At 36.4% G+C, this 21,526-nt stretch overlaps 1 protein-coding gene across 5 annotated transcripts in view; it reads left to right on the plus strand.

Moving 5' to 3' along the window:
• Positions 1–19,424, plus strand: part of rps6ka1 (ribosomal protein S6 kinase a, polypeptide 1) — a 59,647-nt gene extending 40,223 nt beyond the window's left edge. Inside the window, exons 1-22 of one of the 5 annotated variants that reach the window (XM_039682222.2) lie at positions 1,774–1,928; positions 3,240–3,293; positions 7,129–7,245; positions 8,273–8,354; positions 9,143–9,223; positions 10,095–10,174; positions 10,257–10,363; positions 10,878–10,915; positions 11,002–11,144; positions 11,254–11,324; positions 12,070–12,158; positions 12,376–12,440; positions 12,557–12,659; positions 14,136–14,266; positions 15,126–15,251; positions 15,636–15,725; positions 16,753–16,911; positions 17,621–17,782; positions 18,074–18,150; positions 18,747–18,864; positions 18,953–19,090; positions 19,171–19,424. In XM_039682222.2, the coding sequence (XP_039538156.1) occupies positions 1,887–1,928; positions 3,240–3,293; positions 7,129–7,245; positions 8,273–8,354; positions 9,143–9,223; positions 10,095–10,174; positions 10,257–10,363; positions 10,878–10,915; positions 11,002–11,144; positions 11,254–11,324; positions 12,070–12,158; positions 12,376–12,440; positions 12,557–12,659; positions 14,136–14,266; positions 15,126–15,251; positions 15,636–15,725; positions 16,753–16,911; positions 17,621–17,782; positions 18,074–18,150; positions 18,747–18,864; positions 18,953–19,090; positions 19,171–19,293 (2,196 nt within the window). In that variant the 5' untranslated portion in view covers positions 1,774–1,886 and the 3' untranslated portion in view covers positions 19,294–19,424. Of the gene's footprint in view, positions 1–1,773; positions 1,929–3,239; positions 3,294–5,147; positions 5,458–7,128; positions 7,246–8,272; positions 8,355–9,142; positions 9,224–10,094; positions 10,175–10,256; positions 10,364–10,877; positions 10,916–11,001; positions 11,145–11,253; positions 11,325–12,069; positions 12,159–12,375; positions 12,441–12,556; positions 12,660–14,135; positions 14,267–15,125; positions 15,252–15,635; positions 15,726–16,752; positions 16,912–17,620; positions 17,783–18,073; positions 18,151–18,746; positions 18,865–18,952; positions 19,091–19,170 lie in introns of those variants that run through there. The other 4 variants (XM_039682070.2, XM_089120393.1, XM_039682001.2 and 1 more) reach the window with 4 other exon arrangements.
• The last annotated feature ends 2,102 nt before the right edge of the window (positions 19,425–21,526 follow it).

A 21,526-nucleotide genomic window follows, 5' to 3' on the forward strand; every position in this document is an offset into this window, starting at 1 on the left:
ATTCATCGAAGAAACCCATCAACTGTGATAATAAGAAATATTTTCTTGAGCAGCACATTAACATAGAATATTTTTTGAAGGATTATGTGACTGAAGACTGGAGTAATAGACATAATAAATGTTTAACCCCTTAGCTGTCACCCCCTTTTTGAGAATGGGGGTTAAAATGCACTATTCAATATATCCCCAAGTTTGGTCTTGTTTTGCAGAAAACACTCAGCAGATTATTGCTGGAGTGAAAACACTTCAAAAAATGAAAGTATGAAACAGTTATGGAAGTTTAAAATTACAGTAAATCAAATATATTTTACTATATATTTTTTTATTTTATATAAAATATATATTTTACAAAATATTTTTTACTCTAAAATTACTATAAAATCAAAGCCATAAATCTAACCAAGTTATGTTCCAAATTTGAAGTTGATATCACAAAAATTGAAGTTCCCATGAGATTTTGTTTAGGCGTAGTACCAAAAATAGCCACCGGGTGCCATTGAATTCCATTGAAGTTAGTTGTATACATTCTGCCTTAACAAATTAGTAATTATCTGTCCAAATATCAGTTCTGTCACAAAATTTGGAACCTTCAGACTCAGACCTTTCTGACAATGTGTTTTGTCAAGATTAGAAAAGGTTTTGATCATAAATTATGAAATATAATGATGCCCAAAAGGGGAGGACCCTGATAAAATAAGTGCCGTTTCTATAGTACCGCAACGTTCAATTATAAAACGGTTTTCACAGGATAAATTCTGAGTTTATAAGTCTTCAAATGATACCTAATTTATGATAACTAGTAACTACTAAAATATGTGATATAATAAAAAAGCCGATTAAAAAAATTATATTATATTTTAGAGAATAATATACATATTCTAATTTTTAGAGGATAAAATTATACTATAATTTATTTTTTTTATTGTAAAATACTAGATTATTTGTTTTATTATGAACTTTTAGCATAAAAACAGAAGTTGCAATGATTAAAATTGGGTGCATCGACTTTTTGTGATAAAGGTCAGAACTCCTGTTATGATGCAGATTTTTTTTAGGTGCACTCTTGTCATAAATTCATCAATTACTCTTCCTACATAATTTCTAACACAAAACAGGGGCATACTATCTATTTAGAAGTCTTAGACCTTTCCAATGATAGATCATTTGTCATAATTAGATTAGATTTAATAGAAATATAGTGAAGTAAAGTTAGGCGTCCCGGTACCGACACGGTGACAGTTAAGGAGTTAATAGACTATATAGTTAAAATAGAAAACAGTTATTTTAGATTGTAATAATATTTCACAATATTATTTTACAGTATTTTTGATCTAATAAATGCAGCCTTGGTGGGAATTCTTTCAAGAACATAAAAAAAAAATCTTACATTGCCTAACTTGATTTGAATGTTGATTCATAACAAGGCTCGGTAATAACGTCTTCTGTACATAGGAAAAACGTTTCCATTTTTAGAACATCGTTGTCATGTAAACGTACCTTCAGAAATGAAATGAAAACCCTTCAACAATAATGGAGATGCTCATAGATTGCACTAGTGGTGTGGACAATATTGGTTATGGCAAGAATTTGTGGGGATATGCCCGACTACTTACTCAGCTAAAGCCGTCTTAGTGTGGAAACATGTCTGTGTCATTACTAAGAAAGGATTTTCAGTGAGGTGACTCAGGTTGACGTGTGGTTTTTCTCAGTTTCACCATTTCCTGCTTTGTACCCTCATCTAAATACACATGACCATTCCTTTCCGTCCCTTGTGTTTTTTGACATTTCCCCATTTCTCATGACTCAAGAGGTCTGTGTGTGACAGCAAGAGAGAGAGACAGAGAGCTTTGTGACGGACAGCCTCGGTGACATGGGTCAGGGTGGAGATGTGGAGGCATATCTTTCGCACCAAGCCACGCATGCAACAGGCAAGTGTACTCTTCCTTTAGCTGGAGGGATAGAGAGATGTAGAGTAGAGAGGTTTGTTTGGCATGAGATGAGAGGGACAGGAAACACATTCTCGCCTGTTACCCGCTCCTTTCAGTTGTGGTTGGGAACGAGGGGTCTGTTGTGTTTTTGTTGACTGCAGCTTGAAGTTTTCTTGTTTAAAATTCTACAGGTGTTGTTTTTTTTTTCAACAAGATTTTTTTTTCTTTGTGGGCGCATCCCTCATTTGTAAGCCGTTTCAGTATGACTCTCTTGTGTGACCAAACTCTGGTTTGAAAATTTCTGCGACAGGAAACGTCTGGTTTACGAAGCAAAAAGCTGCAGCCTGAAGCCTCGTGGGTTGTTCAGTGTTGCGAGAAATATATTGGGTGTTAAATCCTGTGTGGTTTCACTTTAATATGAATCGTTTAGTTATAAAATCTTGTTGAAAACCTGAATCTTTTTAGCGCACACCGCACTGGAGAGCTTACAGAGATGGATGTGCTCACTGCTATTACAAAATAAGATGTTGGTCTAATGACAGCAGCGGAAGTGCTATTTGTGCCTCTGTTTTCCCTTTTGCCATTTGTGTTGTGGTACTGGTCATTTTGAAGCAGAGTGAAAATAAAGTGAAAGATCAAATAAGAAGTTTCAGAGTGCATAGCTGTTAAAGGTGTTAAAGGTCATTGTTGACTGAAAAAGATTATTAGAGAAGTTTCTCCCTCTTTCTCTCAACCTCAGATGAAACAGGAAGTTTCGACTGATACAGTTTGTTTCAACACTGAACGACCATATTAAGTTCTTTATTTATTTATTTATTTACCATTTATTTACCATTAAGTTGTTCCAAATCTGTTTGGACTGACTTATTAGGTCCATAAGACTCGCTCTTCATTCTCATTTACTACTTTATATTAAGTCTGAATATAGTAGAAGTCTTCTAAAGTTGTATGATAGCTTTGTGTGACAAACAGGCCGAATTGAAATCTGAATCTGAACTTTAACTGTAAACAAATCTTTCTTTTTATTGGGAACTTTTGAATTAGTCCTGGTCTGAACAATTCATTTGCTAACCTGACTGATCTACTGTAGTTCTCGAGTTCAACTCCCCGACTGTCTTTTCGTGTCACAGAAAGCTTTCATATAACATGATCTTTTTGGGTCCACTATCAAAACTTTGGTGGAGTGAAGCGTCTTGCATTTTTAGTTGGTTCATCAGTGCACAGGAGTGTACTGTAAGTGTAAAGAAAAGATTAATTTTAGTCTCAGTTTGATTTACTCTGTTCACTTCTTCCTCCCAACCCCACACACAGTTCAAGTCACAGATCACCTGGGTAGAGCGAGAGTTTGCTGATATTAGCGTGAAGGTAAGATCCCTGTTTTTTCTGCTGCCACCTGCTTTCCTCTGAGCTCTACTATCCCTGTCTGTCAGTAAAGGAAGAGGAGTGCTAGGGCATGCCACAAACTCTGCACTGTCCGCCAGTCGCAGTCGGTGGTTGTTTCTTCTGATTATAACTTCCTCTTTGTATAGTCAGAGGAAGAACCTGTGTGTTTTAAAGCACCACTGTATTTTTAGCTCAGTTGGTGGTGAGGTAGGAGAACACCGAGAGGGGAAATCAGCAAAGCATAATGGGACAGGATGAGCATTTAAGTGTCCACCCGACGGAAACAGATTTTTTGTGTGTTCTTTTTCTCATTTGTTTGTGCTATTAGGAGTCCAATATTGTAGTTTGTAACCTTGTTGTACTGTTGCAGTTTTCATAATATTTTTAGTAGAGACACCAAACTTGGTGGGATTGTCCCCATTACTCAGGCGGCCAGACACGCATCAGACATTAGGTGGCTCTATAGTAACGTCATTGTTTTTTTTGGTTTATTTCTCTGGAACTATAAAAGCTAAATATAAGCATTTAATTTCTCGTCTTTTTTTTTACTATTTTCAATTTACCTGAAACTTACTACTTTTCAACTACTTTTCAAACTTCTCCTATTGGCTGTTCTTCTGATCTTCATCAAACTTTGTACTAAACAGCTATAGACTATGCTAGCAAAAGTTTCCATTCGTAGATGCCTTGCAAAGTTAAGAGTGTTTTTTGTGTAAAAGACTGTTTGAAATCTGATTTGAGCCGCCAAAGCATCCAGACTGAGCTGAAAAAATCTGATTGGAATTGCATTTCAAACCTCCTCCATATGTGGTTTGAATCAGATTTTTTTTTTAAAATAAGATTTCATGTGTTTTTTTTTTTTTTTTGCTGTCCAGACCTTAAAAAACCCATCTGGATATGCCAAAAAATGTTGCTGCCTGTCTGAATATAGCCATAGACAACATGAGGACACGTGCCAAATGACGGCAAATTCTACCCAGAGGGTACAACTAACTCTGAAGCTGTGCAATCAATTAAAGCTGCAGTTGCAGATTTCGAACAGAGATGGCAACAAAGAGGAAAAACTACAGAGTGCAGCTTTATGATGAAAATAGATGTACATTTTGTTATTTCTTTTTCTTTTTTTTTCATTCGTCGGCAAAATGGGCAGAAGCTCTAGCTAGAGAAAAACAGACAGAATAGAGCATCAGGAGAAGGTTTAAACATAGTCCCAGACAGATTTTCTTTTTTAAAATTGGTTCTTTTTGTATTTTTTTATATGGTCAACAGTAAAAATGTTAACAGAAAAGAATATTAAACAAGTTACCAGTAATGTTAAAATAGTTTTTTTTTTTGTTATAAAATGATAATAAACTGATTGAATAAGAACAATAATATTTTTTTTAAATTGTGTTATATACACACACAAAGATAAAATAAATGTGTTAGTAAGATAAATAATATATCTTCTGAATGATTAAATATAATTGTTAAAAAAAGTTTCATATATAATAAAAAGGTCAAAATATTCTCTTTCCTCTCTCTCAATATCTATCTATCTATCTATCTATCTATCTATCTATCTATCTATCTATCTATCTATCTATCTATCTATCTATCTATCTATCTATCTATCTATCTATCTATCTATCTATCTATCTATCTATCTATCTATTTCACTGTTCTGACACGCTTTACTTTGTCTGATCCTCCCTCTCACTCTCTTCATTTCTATCTCTCTCTCACTCTGTTTTTTTTCTCTCACCAGTTCTGTTTTGAGGTCTCAGTGTCTTCCTTCCTCTTCCTGCCTACTTTAGTTTAGTTGTTGAACAGGGCAGAGCACGCAACCTCAGTCCCATACACACATTCACACACACAGCCAGACCCTGCTCGCTTCCCTCTCTGGGATGAGTTTGTTGTCTATGGCTGCCCCGACTTCAGGCGGATGGGGGTAACGGTGGAATGCCCAGGCTAGAGGAGGGATGAAGAGATGGAGAAAGAAAAGAGGAAGTTTAAAGTCAGTCAGTTATTGACACTCTACCTGTTCAAGCGGCAGCACAGTAAGACTTTAGCGAATGCCACTCAGTCCAGAGAGGAGACGAACAGCACCGCGAACTCGACTCCGTCTAGTGCAGCTTTAACCGATGAACATACAACATGGAGGCCGGTCAGTTTGCACACTCAGTATTATATTCACAGATTAATTTGTAGATGGGTTGTTGTGGTGGTGGTGGTGGTGGTGTTTTTTTTGTTTTTGTTTTGTTGAGAGGAAATGTTACTCTGTTTGTCAGATAAAAACAAGTTTATGTAATCATACTCTTCTGAAATCAGTTGCCTTTAATATTTAACACAGCTAGAAGTCAACGTTAGACAAGACATCAAGTGCTTCCTGTGGTATATCTGCAGAAAAATAGCTATAAAATGTTTTAGATCTTTGTGACATTTCTCTCTCTCTCTCTCTCTCTCTCTCTCTCTCTCTCTCTCTCTCTCTCTCTCTCTCTCTCTCTCTCTCTCTCTCTCTCTCTCTCTCTCTCTCTCTCATGTTGCTAGTGTCAGCAACACCCTAAAACCTGTCAAATGCAAAAAATAAATAAATAAATAAATATTGAGAATAATAAAAATAATGTGATAGTATTCAAACCATACAGAAATGAACAAATTAATCTGACTGAACCAGGACTAGCTCAGGGCCTTGTTGATTTATGTACAAAGTAGTTGGTGAATATAAACTGAATTCCTAGCATCCACCTAGACTAGCATTTATTACACGCTGTAGATTTCCATTTTGTAGATTTACATTTTGTGTTTAGATAAATATTAATTTAGCTTATTTTTTAGAGATAATGTGTATATAAACCATAAAACTGTACCAAACATATCATCTGCTGCATCTGCCTCAAGGATAAAGTGACAGGTCACCCAAAAACCAAAAATCTTCTGTGGAACAAAAAGTTGGTGTTTTGAAGAATGTTAACCAAACCGTTTTGATGACCATTGACTTCCATTGTAACAAAACGATGAGACATTTTGTTAAAATGTATTTATTTTAAAATTTGGTTGGTAATATAAATTGGTAATTTATATATTTATATTATATATATACTGTTTGTGTGCGTTGTGAGTTTAATTGTATTTCATTAGCCATTTCCTCTCAAACATGTTCCCCCCTTTCTCTTTCTCTCTTGTCACAGGGGAAATGTGACATACAGCACTCAGTTTCAAGCAGAGTCTACATTTCTAGCATATACTAACTTTAAGAATAATAACTAACAACACATTCTGATGATCTAAGTGCTTTGTGGCTTTAAATCGCTTGAGCTTCTCTCCCGCATCCCTCCTGCTGAAATGTGCAAAATCAGTGTTGCATAACAAGTGGTGTTGATACCTTAATGTTCTTGGATTATAACACTAAAGTTGCTGTTTTAATTCGAAGTATGTACAACTGATCCCAGAAATAAAAAATGATGTATACATTTTTAATACACTTTATCTCCTATCGGGGGCGCTTTGTGGAAAGTGGAATTACCCTCTGAGCTGCACTCAGATCTGATAATGTTGTTTAGGCCACTGGAGATATGTCATTAACAATGGTATTGATGAAATGTTGAAATAGCGTGCATTGGTCTGTGACATACATGAGAATTCATTAAAGCAGTTGCTGTGAAACGATTAAAGCAAATTGCTCATCGCTCAGTGCTTCCCTGCAATGGGATATTATATCCTCTTAACCCAGCTTTAAGCTGTAATAATCAAGCTTGTCTTCCTGGTCTTGATATTGCATATTTTACTTCCCTGATATTTCTGTGGTTGAGATCCATTTCTGTCTCTTGTGTTGTAGGACGATGGTGACATCAAGGAGATCAACATCACACATGTGGTTAAGGAGGGGGCAGAGAAAGCAGACCCCTCACAGTTTGAGCTGCTCAAAGTTCTGGGGCAGGGCTCCTTTGGAAAGGTAAAGATACTCTCATATGCACAAACTTCTAGACTGCATCTGTTCATATGTCTTGTGTTTTAGCTTTGATGTGTGTTCCTGTTACTTAGCTTATGAGATGCTGACCACTGCTGTAGACCAGAGCAAACAGAGTTTTATAGTTATACATCATATTATATAATTAAAAAAAAAAAACTTTCATTTTATGAGCCAGGTTAGAAGAACGAATAATTTCCCAAAGTGCTCCAATTGATCTGGAAAGATATTCCATCTTGTGGTGCGTTTTCCAAATACATCTTTAGCCAGCTGTACTCGCAAATACCATCATAACCAACAAACATTAAGACGTGGATTCGAATAGATCAAGTATTTTAGCAAAATAAGCAAACTAACTTGCAGTACAATCTATAGGCCTATTTTTCTATCCCTATATTCCAAATTCATTTTATGTCTTTTAGTTTGAGAGAATGCTATTTTTCAAGACTGCGTATTTACTCTAGTACCTCGAGCCAAACAAAAATAGCAAAGTAGCCCTCAGATGCCAAATTGGCATTGCCAGTCAAGCCATTCTTAATATTTAAAGCAGTAATCTGACATAAATTTGATCTCAAACTAATTAACTTTTAAATTGACTAGCAAGTTAATGCATCGTACTATGGTTTTAACAAGTTATGTTATTGTTCAGTACTGAAATCAAATCTCAGTGACAAGACATTTAAGGACCTTTTTGCTAAGTAAATGTAAGAACATCTAGCAATGACTTGTTGAATATGTAAATAATTACATTTACCTAGGTTGATTGTTCATTAAATATCACTTCCTGTCATTCAATTAAAATTCAATTACTTGTGGGAAGTTTTTTAACTTGTGAATTAGAAAAGAGTTTGTTTGTTTTTTCAGCCCTGATTTGTTATCACTCATTATTAGGACATGAGTGAATTTTTTATCATGTCCTTTATAGCACATTCATTTAAAAGCTCATTCAGATTGCATTCAGACAATGTAACTGTATTGTGTAGTGAAAACATGTTTTTTTATGTGTGCACAGGTGTTTTTGGTTCGAAAGGTAACCCCTCCTGACAGTAACCAACTGTATGCCATGAAGGTCCTGAGAAAGGCTACACTCAAAGGTACAGCATCAGTGTAAACACACACACCACAAACCACACAAGCTTCCTTTGCTGACATAAACAGTGCTTCAACAACAGCTACTTTCATTTTACATTTTTTCTCCTGGGCTGTTTATTTTTCTTTACTCAATTGTCTAGTTTCTGTGTAACCACAGTGACAAACACCAACCATGCATTTAATAGTTCTCAATAGTGACAGTCTTCTTGAATTTACTAGTTTTATGTATACTCTGTCAAACCTCTCAGAAAGTATTTGCAATATCTGTATATATAATATGTTAGCATATTCTCTCAACTGCAAATTTGGTTGCAGGTTAGCAGTAACTCTTCTGTGGGTACACTCACTTCCTGTTTTTTTTTCTGTGTACCCCAATGACAGCAAATCCCACAATACAGTACTTGCAAACCTAAAGTTTTAGATTCAGATATCTGTTCACTGAGATCTTGGTTGTGCCCTCTTTCTATCTTCCAAGTATGCAAATTGGGTTTTCATGAGAGGTGATAACATCACTTCCTACAAACAAATGCTTTCTGGTAAACTTCTGCTTCAGATATCTGTTAAGCTGAATCTGCTGATTCATTGGTCACTGAAAGTAGAAAATGTTTTCATGCTTGGCTTTTATTACCATTTTGAATATATGAATTGTATAGTTGTGATTTTGCCAAGTTGTTTTACTGATGTGTTGACCATTATCCATGAAGTAAAACTACTCAGTGAAGTTTGACTTTATGTTGGTTGTGGCCAGATATTTAATTTTAAAACCTGTGTGAAATTGTTCTCGTCACAGTGAGGGATCGTGTGAGGACTAAAATGGAGAGAGACATCCTGGCAGATGTCAACCATCCATTTGTGGTTAAACTCCATTATGGTGAGTAAGTGTGATGTTTGTTTCATGGTACATTGTAATATTTTGTCATTCAATTTTCCCTTCTTTAAAAAAAAGTTTACCCCAAAATTTAAATGATATTTTTTTCACTGTCATGTCATTCCAAATCCATATGACTCACTGGAACACAAAAGGAGAGATTCTGAGGGCTGAACTGGTCCCTTCTTTCCCATGTAATTTCAGTGAATGTGGACTGCAGAAGCACCATTAAAGTATCCCAAAAGCAGCCCATTCCAAGACTCAAAAAGTCACACTATAGCTTTGTGTGGCGAGCACAACAAAAATAAATTATTCACTAAAAACCTTGCCATCCACCCTTACTCTCATTGACAAGTTTATGAAAGAATTAGTGAAGTTTGATTAAGCTGGATCATTTCAATTAACCAACTGATTCAATGATTCTGTCAAAAATCGGACTACTCTGATTCAACTCACTGACTGTTGAGTGAACAACTTTGGTTTGGTTTTTTGGATTTTGCATCCTCTTTGATACTTGGTGAGTAAATTATGACAAGATTATCATTTTTGGATGAACTGTCCCTTTAAATGTCGCATAAGGAACTTTGAGTGGAAGTCAGTGATCATACAGACGGTTGTTGAAGTGTGATTTTGTTAAGCAGGAATTCTTAAATGACTTCAATTCAGTGTTCCTGTATGATTCTGGTCCCTTAATTAATTTGAAGAGTAAAGTTTTACAGTTCAGAAGTCATTACATTTAACGTTGCAATCATGTTATTTACTTGCTTGATGAAGGCCAGGAAGCTGTGGGAGCTTATCATTAATGACTAACAGATCAGATAAACTGAATTGTTAATACACTGGTCATAAGCGCACTGTGTGTATATGTGTTCAGCCTTTCAGACCGAGGGTAAACTCTATCTGATTCTGGACTTCCTCAGAGGGGGCGACCTATTCACCAGGCTGTCAAAAGAGGTATATAATACTCATGATAACAATGAGCACAATATCCTCTCCTTTTACTTCTTTGTATTCACTCAGTCTCTTCGGTGTTCAGGTGATGTTCACGGAAGAAGATGTGAAGTTTTATCTGGCTGAGCTGGCTCTGGGTCTAGATCATCTACACGGTCTTGGCATTATCTACAGAGATCTCAAACCTGAGAAGTACTTATATACACACACAGACACATTCAACATAAACTCATTGAGGAGATACTTGACCGCGACACATCAAGCTGGCGTTTGGCCGTCGGGCCATTTTTGTTTTTTGGTCTAGTCAGATGCCATCAGGTTTTTTTGGTCCTACTCACCATTGGTGTCAAACCATCTGTGAGAGAGAGCGCTCTAGCTGTTCAGCTTAGCAAATGAGTCAGTGCACGAGAATAAAAGCGAAAGTGATAAAAGCGAGCAAAGAAGTCAAGACGGAACAGACAGAAGGCTGTTGATAGACCGATATTACTTGCAGAATGCACATCCTAGTTAACAGTCGCCTTTAGACAGTCTCCTTTTTGGCCGAGACACAGCCAACACAGTCCAACATAGTTCTTTGACGTCAGCTTGTTGTGTCCCGGTCTTAACAAATACATGTACACACCATGAATTCTGTAACCTGTACTGGATTAGATATCAGTTACTGTTGATTTGTATATGGCATAACAAATACATTTCTATGTTCTAGCATCCTCCTGGATGAAGAGGGCCATATCAAACTCACAGGTACAATACAAGCACTGTGGTTTGTCAAAGAATAGAGATGAAATGTTTGATTTAACTGGTGTTATTGGTCTTGTTATTTCTCTCAGATTTTGGACTGTGTAAGGAAGCTATCGACAATGAGAAGAAAGCTTACTCCTTCTGCGGGACGGTGGAGTACATGGCTCCAGAAGTGGTTAACCGGCAGGGACACACCCACAGCGCTGACTGGTGGTCATTTGGGGTACTAATGGTATGTGCAGATCCATGTAGAAATTGAGGAAATCTGCTTTGATGTCATTTAGATTGTCTGTCTGATTTATTTGGCTTTAAAATTTGCTTTCTGCTTCTCTTTCTTACAGTTTGAAATGCTTACCGGGTCACTGCCGTTCCAGGGAAAAGACAGAAAAGAAACAATGAATCTCATCCTGAAGTGAGAATCCATTTAGTTTTGATCTTTTTATAGAAATGAAGCCTAGTAAAATTGTTGTTTTAAATGAAGCATTTAGGATAATGTGTTTTACATTATGATTGGGCTTATTTTTTGTGCTAGGAAATTAAACAATTAATTTTTTTTTGTGCTAGGAAATTAATCAAAGAAATTAATCAGACACTTTCCATTTCACTGGTTTGTTTCATTTGCTACTAGAAAGCTGTTAAAAGAACAGCAATTTAAACTGTTAAACAACAGTTTCTCTCTATTATGTATTGTTGTTGATTTTGCCTACACTAAATTAACTTTTATTCAGCAAGGATGCATTAAATTGATCAAAAGTGCCAGTAAAGACATTGGCACTGTTACAAAAATGTATATTTCAAATAAATACTTTCTAATTTTCAAATAAAACAGATGTATCACAGTTTCTACACAAATATTAAGCAGAAAACAACATCGTGTAAAGATTGATAATTAGAAGAAATATATTTTGAGCATCAAATCAGCATATTAGAATGACTTCTGAAGGATTATGTTAGACTAATGTCAAATGAAAATTTAGCTTTGCCATCACACATTTGCCATAATATATTAAAACAGAAAACAGGTACTTCAAATTGTAATAATATTCCACAAAATGACTTAGAATGTCTTATTCACTTCAAACTTGTGAATAGTAATGTACGTGTTGTGAGCATTATTCAGTGCCTGAGTCGTGATCATTGTTTGGTTATCTCTTTAGAGCAAGGCTGGGGATGCCTCAGTTCCTGAGCACTGAAGCTCAGAGTTTACTGAGAGCTCTGTTCAAGAGGAACCCCACTAACAGACTGGGTAATGTATACACAGGCAGATGTTTTATACATTCTTTGTGATTTATTGTAACCTCTTCAAACAGCATTAATAGCCTTTTAATCTTGTGTTAATCTCAAATCAAGTCAATTATATTGATGTTTTTGACATTAAAGTCATTGAAATGATTTTTTATTTATTTAAATGTGCTATGTTTTCATAGTAAGGAGTGATTTATTTATACTTTAACTGTTACCAGCATCTGGACCAGATGGAGCCGAGGAAGTCAAACGCCATTTATTCTTCGTGACAATTGATTGGAATGTAAGATCATATTTTAAATGAATGCACGTGCACATCTAAAGTAGTTCCATTACAGACTCATCCTCCCCACCGTTAAAAGCTGAATGCAACAAATAAAAATGTATAATCATTTTCAGAAACTCTTCAGGCGAGAGATAAAACCCCCATTCCAGCCAGCAGTGGCCAGACCTGATGACACCTTTTACTTTGACTCGGAGTTCACTTCTCGTACCCCAAAAGGTGAGAGGTCACATCTATGAACTGTGAACAGTTTCAGTAGGTCTTGTGGTCAGTTTCTTTTTGGACCATGGCGAGAGTAGTTTGAGCCTACAAACTGGCATTTAAATCAAACCATAAGGGAATTTTAAAGGGGTAGTTCATCTTAAGGCGAGACACGGCAGGCAAAAAGGTTTTTTTTTTTTTTCACTGGTCAGTTTAGAGATTTTGGGCTATTTGTATTCAATAAGATGTCGTCTTTCAGACTTGTGCTGAAAAAAGTCCAAAAATACACATTTAGGTCTTTATTTTACTACACTTTGTCTGTTTGCGTGTGTAGATTTCGCCTAAATTCCTCAAAAGTTGGCATTCTAAATCATCCTGCTGCTCTGTGATCGCAATCCGCACCCTGTCATCGCACACACCGTTAAGCTCTCTCTCTCCTCTTCAATGCTGTCGGATCCAAATATGGTCATTTCCTGTTTATCAGTAACCAATCATGAAAGTAAAATGGGCCATTTAACTTGAAATGTGCAATCCCATAAAAATCTTTAAAGGTCGTTTTCTCAAAATGAGTGACGATTTTCTACTTCTGCAGCACCTACATACACCAAACATTACAGCTGTATTTCTAACTATATTGTGAAGGTTCAGAGGGATTTGTTGATATATCATTCTTGGCCTGATTTATATGATATTTTATGCCTAAAAATAGGGCGGAAATCTATTTTTTTAAGGCTATTGGCAGTATTTTTTGATTTTCAGGGTAACAAAAGGAGATATTCATAATCCTCTTTGAAAATGTATTTTCATTGAATATATAAACAAAATGCAAACATCATTTTGAACCTTGTTTTTTTTAATGGTCAGATTTGTCACTTCAAAATATACTCAAATTAGCACATATTTAATTAGATAAAGCCTGGTTAGCAGGATACCGAAAACTTGCAATGCTTTTTTTCTCCTATTTATGCGAGTAATCAACTGGTAAAGTTTCATAGTGACATCTGTAAGTTAATATATTTATCCTATTCACCTGCAGTGTCTCGCCTTAAGTTTCTGTAAAAGACAAAAGGAGGAGTTTAGATGAAAGTTGGTCTTTTATATATTGTATATAATACATGTTGTAGACTAGGGGCTGTCAAACTCCAAAAATGTCAATAAATAAATAAATGTAGAAGCTATTCTTCTGGTTCTGCACAATAGCTCTGAGTATGGGACATTCCAAATTTTAAATAATTATTCAGAAATAGTCTTGCAAGATTTTTATACAGTAAAAAAATGTGCTAATTAGACATGGTCCCCATTCACTTACATTTTATGAAAAATAGCTGAATGAAGATTCTTATATGAACAGATGGCTATGTTCTCTTTCTGATCTTCAAGCTGAGCTCACTGCAGTAGATTTGGAGCTTTGGGTGTGTTTTTCAAATGGCATCAGCAGCTAAAATGGATTATGAGTGTGGGCTTCAAGGTTTCTCTGTTCTTATCCTGTCTCAGATTCCCCAGGCGTTCCTCCCAGCGCAGGGGCTCATCAGCTCTTCCGGGGCTTCAGCTTTGTTGCCACAGCAATGCTAGAGGAGGAGGGCAAAGAGGAGCCCTCTCAACCCCCTCCACACCCTGTGGTACAGGTAAACTAACTCTTTGCATTTCGCTGTGGTGGTTAATTGAACGTTCAGCTTTTAGATGCTGAATGACAATGGTAAAGGGTTCAAGGTTAGGCTTTACTAGTTTATCCAATTCATGCTGTCAATTACCACAGAAAATAATAAAAAAAATGTTGTGCCAAAATAAATACTGTAACTTTCATGTGATGCTCATAAAGAAAACAGAAAAGAGATGTGACATTATCTTCAAGGACTGTTTACATCCTGTGAGTTATGATTAAGTGAATTTGTCTGACCACTAGAGAGCAGTATTTCTTCCATTTTTCAATTGATTTATGTAAGAGTGAGTAATAGTGTTTAATGGAGATGATAACAGGGTTGCGGGAAGATGTTTTAGGTTGGGGGTGCTGTGTGCAAAACGACAAACACACCAGGACATTTTTGACATTATTTTTGACAATGTTTGACAGCTGTTTACACTGTTATATAAAGTAAAAGAACCTATATGATGACATGAAATACAAATGAACACTAAAAACCTGCCTCCCTTACTAACACCGAAGGTGGACTACGCAAACTCCATCAGTGCGAATTCTGGAAAATGATTTCCTCAGTCATAAGTGCAGTGTAGTAGTTCTGTAAAAAAGTAAATGGCTTTATTCTGTTTTAGTGATATCATTCTGTGTTATCCAGCATTCTCTTTACTGAGTTCAAACTATTAATGAGACTAGTGTTTGTGTCTGTGTGTGGAAGAATGTAATTATTTTGTCTTTTTTGTAATTATTAGATTTTACTATCAGTGCAGTTTGTGTGTGCGCATGCATTTGTATTGCTGTTATAATTATCTCTTCTCTGTTGTGTACCTGTTCCTGTCCCCAAGCAGCAGCTTCACGGTAAGAACATCTTGTTCAGTGACGGATACATGCTGAAAGAGGATATTGGCATGGGCTCTTTCTCTGTCTGCAAACGCTGCATACACAAAGCAACCAACACAGAGTATGCAGTTAAGGTTAGAGCCTCACTCCCTAAACTTGTCTTTTAATATTGTGAATTCAAGTCATAGAAGTGTCTTTGAATTATCATTTCTTTCTTTGACATCAGAATTTTTGGTTAGGTTAGATTAGGTTTACCATTTGTGACTTCATTTTTGAGGATACTGCATTTTACAGTCAATTCCTTTGGTTTTTCCAAATATATTTTGATGCTTTGTGGAAAATAATTGATTCATCTGAAGGTCTGTCTTTCAGATAATATAAATCCATATTTCTTTTTTTACTGACTAAATGTCATCATTAATAGATAATTACATTCACTTAAAGGGTTTTTAGATACATGTTGTCCTCGGGTGACTAATTACTTTATAATGTTATCATTTACTGTATAATGTTAATAGGTGATTGATAAAACAAGCACCGACCCATCCGAAGAGATTGAGATCCTGCTCAGATATGGCCAGCACCCCAACATCATCACTCTCAAAGATGTAAGTACAACAATAAAAAAAAATCACAATTAACCAGGGGTGTACTGGTACACAAACATGACAGTTCGGTACATTCCAATATCATTTGTTTTTTTATTAAACTGTTTTATTAAACAAAAGTATATATGTGTTTTAATAAATTATATTATAATTAACATAAATTTTATTATAAAAAAAACATAAATAGAAATAGAAAAATCTATCCTAGCTAATGCTGTAAACTATATGGGGAGCACTTAATTACATATCACTATAATATTAAAGGTTACAATTAACAACAGCCCAATTTATTAAATTGAGTTGCTACTTATTTTGAGATCTAATAATCAACACTCAAAAAAAGGTACTGAAAATTGCTCAAAATGCAGGTTTTGCATTAACTTCTAAATCTAATTATAAGTTAATTTTGTACTCCAATTCATTTTTGAAATATAATCATTTACTTTGAAATATAATCATAATTTATTATCAGTTACTGTTATAACTTGTTTTCATGACAAATTTATTTAAACATACATTAAATAATATAATGAATAGACTAATAGTGCATAAATACAAAATGCCTCTGTCTAGAGTTCATTTCTCTTGCTAACCTGTTGTCAACACTAAATGCCTGAGATAAATGTAATTCTACATGAGATATTATTCTCAAGCTGTTTTACTGATATATTTAAAAAAGTAAAAACACTGGTTGAGAGATGTAAACATACTGATTGATCCATCTTCCTCTACTTCTGCACGTTTTACTGGTAGCAAATAGCATTACATTACCATACAACTCCACCTTCCTGTTTTGGAGTGTGGATCACTTGTGACTGAACGTATTCGTTGTGTGACTGCATGCATCGAACCATGACGTCTGTACCGTAAGGTTCGGGACGAATACATGTACCGTGACACCCCTACAATTAACTAATCTGCAGAAATCATCTGCATTTTTAAAATTTGATATGTACAATACTGAGAACAAAACTATATATAAATACTATAACTCCATATTTGATGAAATAAAACTTCTGTATTGAAGGTCTATGATAACGGGAAGCAGGTGTACCTGGTCACTGAGCTGATGCGAGGAGGTGAGCTGCTGGACAGAATCCTTAAGCAGAAGTTTTTCTCTGAGAGAGAGGCTAGTGCTGTGCTGCACACTATCACAAAGACCGTGGAATACCTGCACTCTCAAGGGGTGAGAAAACATGCATGGACAAACTTAATCGCATTTAGCTTGTAGATAAAACTTGCCACTAACACAGAATCTGTCATTATGATTCATAGCTTGTGATAGAGCCTAGCTTTCCCCCTCCTCTAAGGGTGTTCCCCAAGGCTCTTCCTTTAGCCCTCTTCTGTTCCACTCCCCTCCTCTGTTGTCAACATTTAATCGTATTTATATTGATGTCCTGCCCAGTTGAACCACATAAATAGTGTGCTTAGGACTAATATTATAGTGTAGCTTTTTAAAGCATGCATTATAGCAGCGCATGAAGACTAAGAAATAACAAACTGACTCAAATAAATTCAGTTAAACCACTCATCCTTAAAATTTAAGAAATTGGGGAAAATTGTAACACTAAATATCTTTTATCACAGTATTTCATATAGTTATAATATAGATCCCACATAGTTAATTTATGTTGGCAATGTGTTATTTAAACTCATTGACAACAGCTAAAAGATTTAGTACCATATAAACTATTGAGTAATATTAAAACAATATTATTACTTTAAAATGTCCCCTTGAAATTTGATATTATAATGTAGTCTTTTCATAACTACTGTACTATTAAAAGTGTACAGGTACATTTTGCACCTAAAGATGGCAGGTAGATTTGTAGTTGTCTGCGAGTTATGCAGGAAAATGTATGTGTTTTATCCCCTGTTTTCTGGTTTTCCTACAGGTTGTGCACAGAGACCTGAAGCCCAGTAATATTCTGTATGTCGATGAGTCTGGAAATCCAGAATCTTTGCGCATCTGTGATTTCGGCTTTGCCAAGCAGCTAAGGGCAGACAACGGTCTCCTCATGACACCCTGCTATACTGCCAACTTTGTAGCACCTGAGGTGAGTGGTTGTACTCACAACAGAATGGGGAATGCTGTATAGACCAATAAACAGTAAACTTTACCTGGTTCTTTGAAATTTCACACACACACAAGTCTGTCCAATGTTTTAAACTTCAGTGTCATTGAAACATATTGAAATGAACAATGTGAGCTTCTCTACAGGAATTATCGGTAGCAAACGGCCGTTTGTAATATGTGAATTTAAATGATCTGGGATCAGTGTAATGTGTTTATGATATGGAGTTTTCCATATCACTTCTATCTCTTCTGACATTGTTTTGTGTTGCAGGTTCTGAAGAGACAGGGCTATGATGAGGGCTGTGACATTTGGAGTCTTGGAGTATTGCTTTACACTATGCTTGCTGGGTAATAACACACACACATTAACTTCCATTATTAATAAATATTGTACTCCCAGGCCTTGCCCACACGGAAACGGGTATTTTTATAACCAGGACTTTTTCTACACGGCTCGGCCGTTCGTCCACATGGAAACACAAGTATCAGGTCACTGAAACCGAACTTTTTTGAAAACCCCTGCCAGGGTGAGGATTTTCAGAAACACCGGTTAGTGTTGTCGTCTCGTCTAGACAGTAAAACCGGGGGTTTTGTCAGAGTGTGTGCCGTTATCTGCTGTTTGACGTCAGATTATGCGCCGCTATCCGCCTACCGGGACCGGTCATAACTTTTTGTTAGGCTTCTGATTGGCCAACATGGCTTTAGAGTTAGGGTTATATCACTGCCTGCTGGTGTGGCATGCTCTTGATAGCGTGTTTTTGTGTTTTCATGTAGACAGACATTTTTTTTTTAAACCGAGCATGTGTGGATGGGATTTTTTGGAAACGCAGGAGGACAAACTCCCAAAAATACCAAAGTCTGTGTGGACAAGGACTCAATGTCAACACATAAAAACTGAAAACACACCCACAATCATTTTTCCTTTTGATTCTTAATTGTTCCAGTTTTACACCATTTGCCAACGGACCAGAAGACACACCAGAAGATATTCTGAGTCGAATAGGGAGCGGTCGTTTTACTCTGACGGGAGGCAACTGGGATGCGGTGTCTGATGCTGCCAAAGTAGGCCATGATCCCACCCTTATCAATGCAGCCATTCAAACCTCTCTGACAGGATTTTATTTTCTCACACACATGCTTTTCCATACAGGACTTGGTCTCTAAGATGCTCCATGTTGACCCTCACCAGCGGCTCACAGCCATGCAGGTCCTGAAGCATCCGTGGATTGTTCAGAGAGACAAACTTCCCAACAGCCAGCTACAACACCAAGATGCCAAGCTTGTCAAGGTACCAATGCCATGAGGCTCTTACTCTTATTATATAACATAAATTGTTGGTCTGTTACTTCACCAACTCTATCCTCACAGGGGGCGATGGCCGCCACATACTCAGCGCTGAAGAGTTCCCAACCACCCCCTGAGCTGAAGCCCATCGAGTCCTCATTCCTGGCGCAGAGACGGGTGAAGAAGCTCCCTTCCACTTCTCTGTAGAGGACGAGGAGAGGTGAAATTGATATGTATTCCTGACTGGATGCAGTTGTGGAAAGGATGGATGAATGGATAAAAGAACCACACTGAAGCTCTACAGACTAAAGACGGTCTCTTGAACCTGCCCATGACATCAGCACTGGAGTGAGGCTGTCAAGCGTGCTAGGCAAGGCAGGTGATTGGCTGATGAAATTTGAGGGGCGTGGCCAGTGAGTTTTGTACTCAATAAGGAGTTAGGGGTGCGTGTGTGTTTGTTTGTGTGTCTGAGATTTCAAAACCGGGTAAAGGATACTGTTATAAAAAAAGATGATATTCCCAGTGCATTTATGTCTTCGTACTGTAATTCTTAAATATCAACACTGAGTTTTTGATTTTCTTTTTTATTTCTCAGTTTTTGTTTGTTTTGCTTTTTGTTTCTTTTTCATATCTGTAGTTTGTTCAACTGAATTTTCATGTTGATCTGCTTAAGATTTGTCTGTTCTTGGAAGCTCTTCAGCAGTAGTTTTCTTTGTCCGTCTCTTCCTGAAAGCTAGTTCCAGTACAATTTTTCACCCAGATGAATGAGTAATTGTTAAATGTATCTTCCATAATGATCCGGTGAGCATGTGCACACGACTATCAACCTAAACATTGTGGAGAATGGAAGTGCTTTCTGCATGGATTTTTACTATGCTGTCTTGTTTCTTTCTCGGCACTTTTGCTTGGTGAGCCTGTCAGCACTGGTGAAGACTGTTCAGAAAATGTCTCCTTGTGTGTTTATTAAACAAAGAAAAGAATGAAAAAGTCTGAATGTGAGATGACATCTGAAGCTTGTGGCATGGAAAAAATGTTGCTCTTGTTAGACCCGTGCTTTTTTTCTGGATATTGACTTCCGTCTCCTGTGTTTGACTTTGTTGTTGATGCTGTTGCTTAAAGAGAAGTTATTTTATAAAGGCACGTTGAGCACAAAATGTATAAATATGACAGCTGAGAAAACGATTTAATGATTGTGTATATTTTGTATCTTGTCTTTCCTATTCCGTGTTCGCCGTGCGTTCAGAAGCAGAGCGTGCTAAGGCTGTTATTAGCGATGCTTTGCAGATTCATCAAACTTTGCTCAAGTATTGCACCCTTTTCCAATCAAACGTCTTTTTAGTTTTAAGACGTGCTTACACCTTGCAGTATTGTTTTGCATTGATTCAGAATTTTTTAATTAAGAACTATAAATATCACATAATGAATCAGAAAAGGATCTAGGTCTGATTATTGGTTTTACCAGGGATATTTCACTCCAAAATGAAAATTGTAACGTTTACTCATCCTCATGTCTTTCCAAACATGTATGACTTTCTATATTCCACAAAAGAAGAATAGGGACAGGGAATCCACTTTCACCCTATTGAAAAGAAAAGCATGGGCATTCTGGTATAAACATGAAGTGATACCGGTGTGGAATGATGCGAGGCTGAATAAATGCTGACAAGAATATTTATTATTCGTTGAATCATTCCTTTAAAGTCACTTTAAAAAGTGAGTGGAACAGAATTTGGAATTATACCCAAACTGCTTAAAAAACATAGAGTTCGTCTCTGTAAGTGTGCATTCTGTTTCTCCCAAATATTATTTGTTCTTTGTGTGGTATTTGGGATTATTCTTGCTTAATCTTAAAAAAAAAAATCAATTGTGATTTATTTGTCTTTACTTGAAGAAAAAAATGCTTAATTTACTGGGAGTCACAGCATTCGGTCGTATTACTGTGTAAATGTGTTTGTTTCTCCTGCCTGATGTTGGGGTGGATGGGCTGGGTGCTGTTTGTGGTAATGGGGTGTAAATGATCACCCTTTACTTTTACAGTTAAGGGCCTGAATTCTAAAACCTTCATCCTGATGCCTTTCTATTAAAAGAAAAAAGAAAGAAAAAAAAACGACTTGTCCTGTCTCTCTTTCCTATCTTTCTTTTTCGTCTTGACTTTTTACTTTTTCAGTGACTTAATCATTAGGACCATGTGACCGTGTCTCCACCTCAATGTATTTGTCAGTCTTGGCGTATTATATATTTTTAATCTGCTCGTTGGATTAATGTAGTACAAGTCAAAGAACATAAAAGCTTTGTAAATCAGAATTTAGGCCATGAAGTGGGATTATTTGAGTCTAAATCCACAATGAATGAATGACACAGCTCTTGTGCATACAGTATCTCAGTCTGTTCACCTGTCTATTTACTGTCCTCGTTCTCTCTCTCTAACATATTTCTCCTC

This window comes from Pimephales promelas, chromosome 15, assembly GCF_988280905.1.
Source record: "Pimephales promelas chromosome 15, fPimPro1.hap1.1, whole genome shotgun sequence".
Taxonomy (NCBI): domain Eukaryota; kingdom Metazoa; phylum Chordata; class Actinopteri; order Cypriniformes; family Leuciscidae; genus Pimephales; species Pimephales promelas.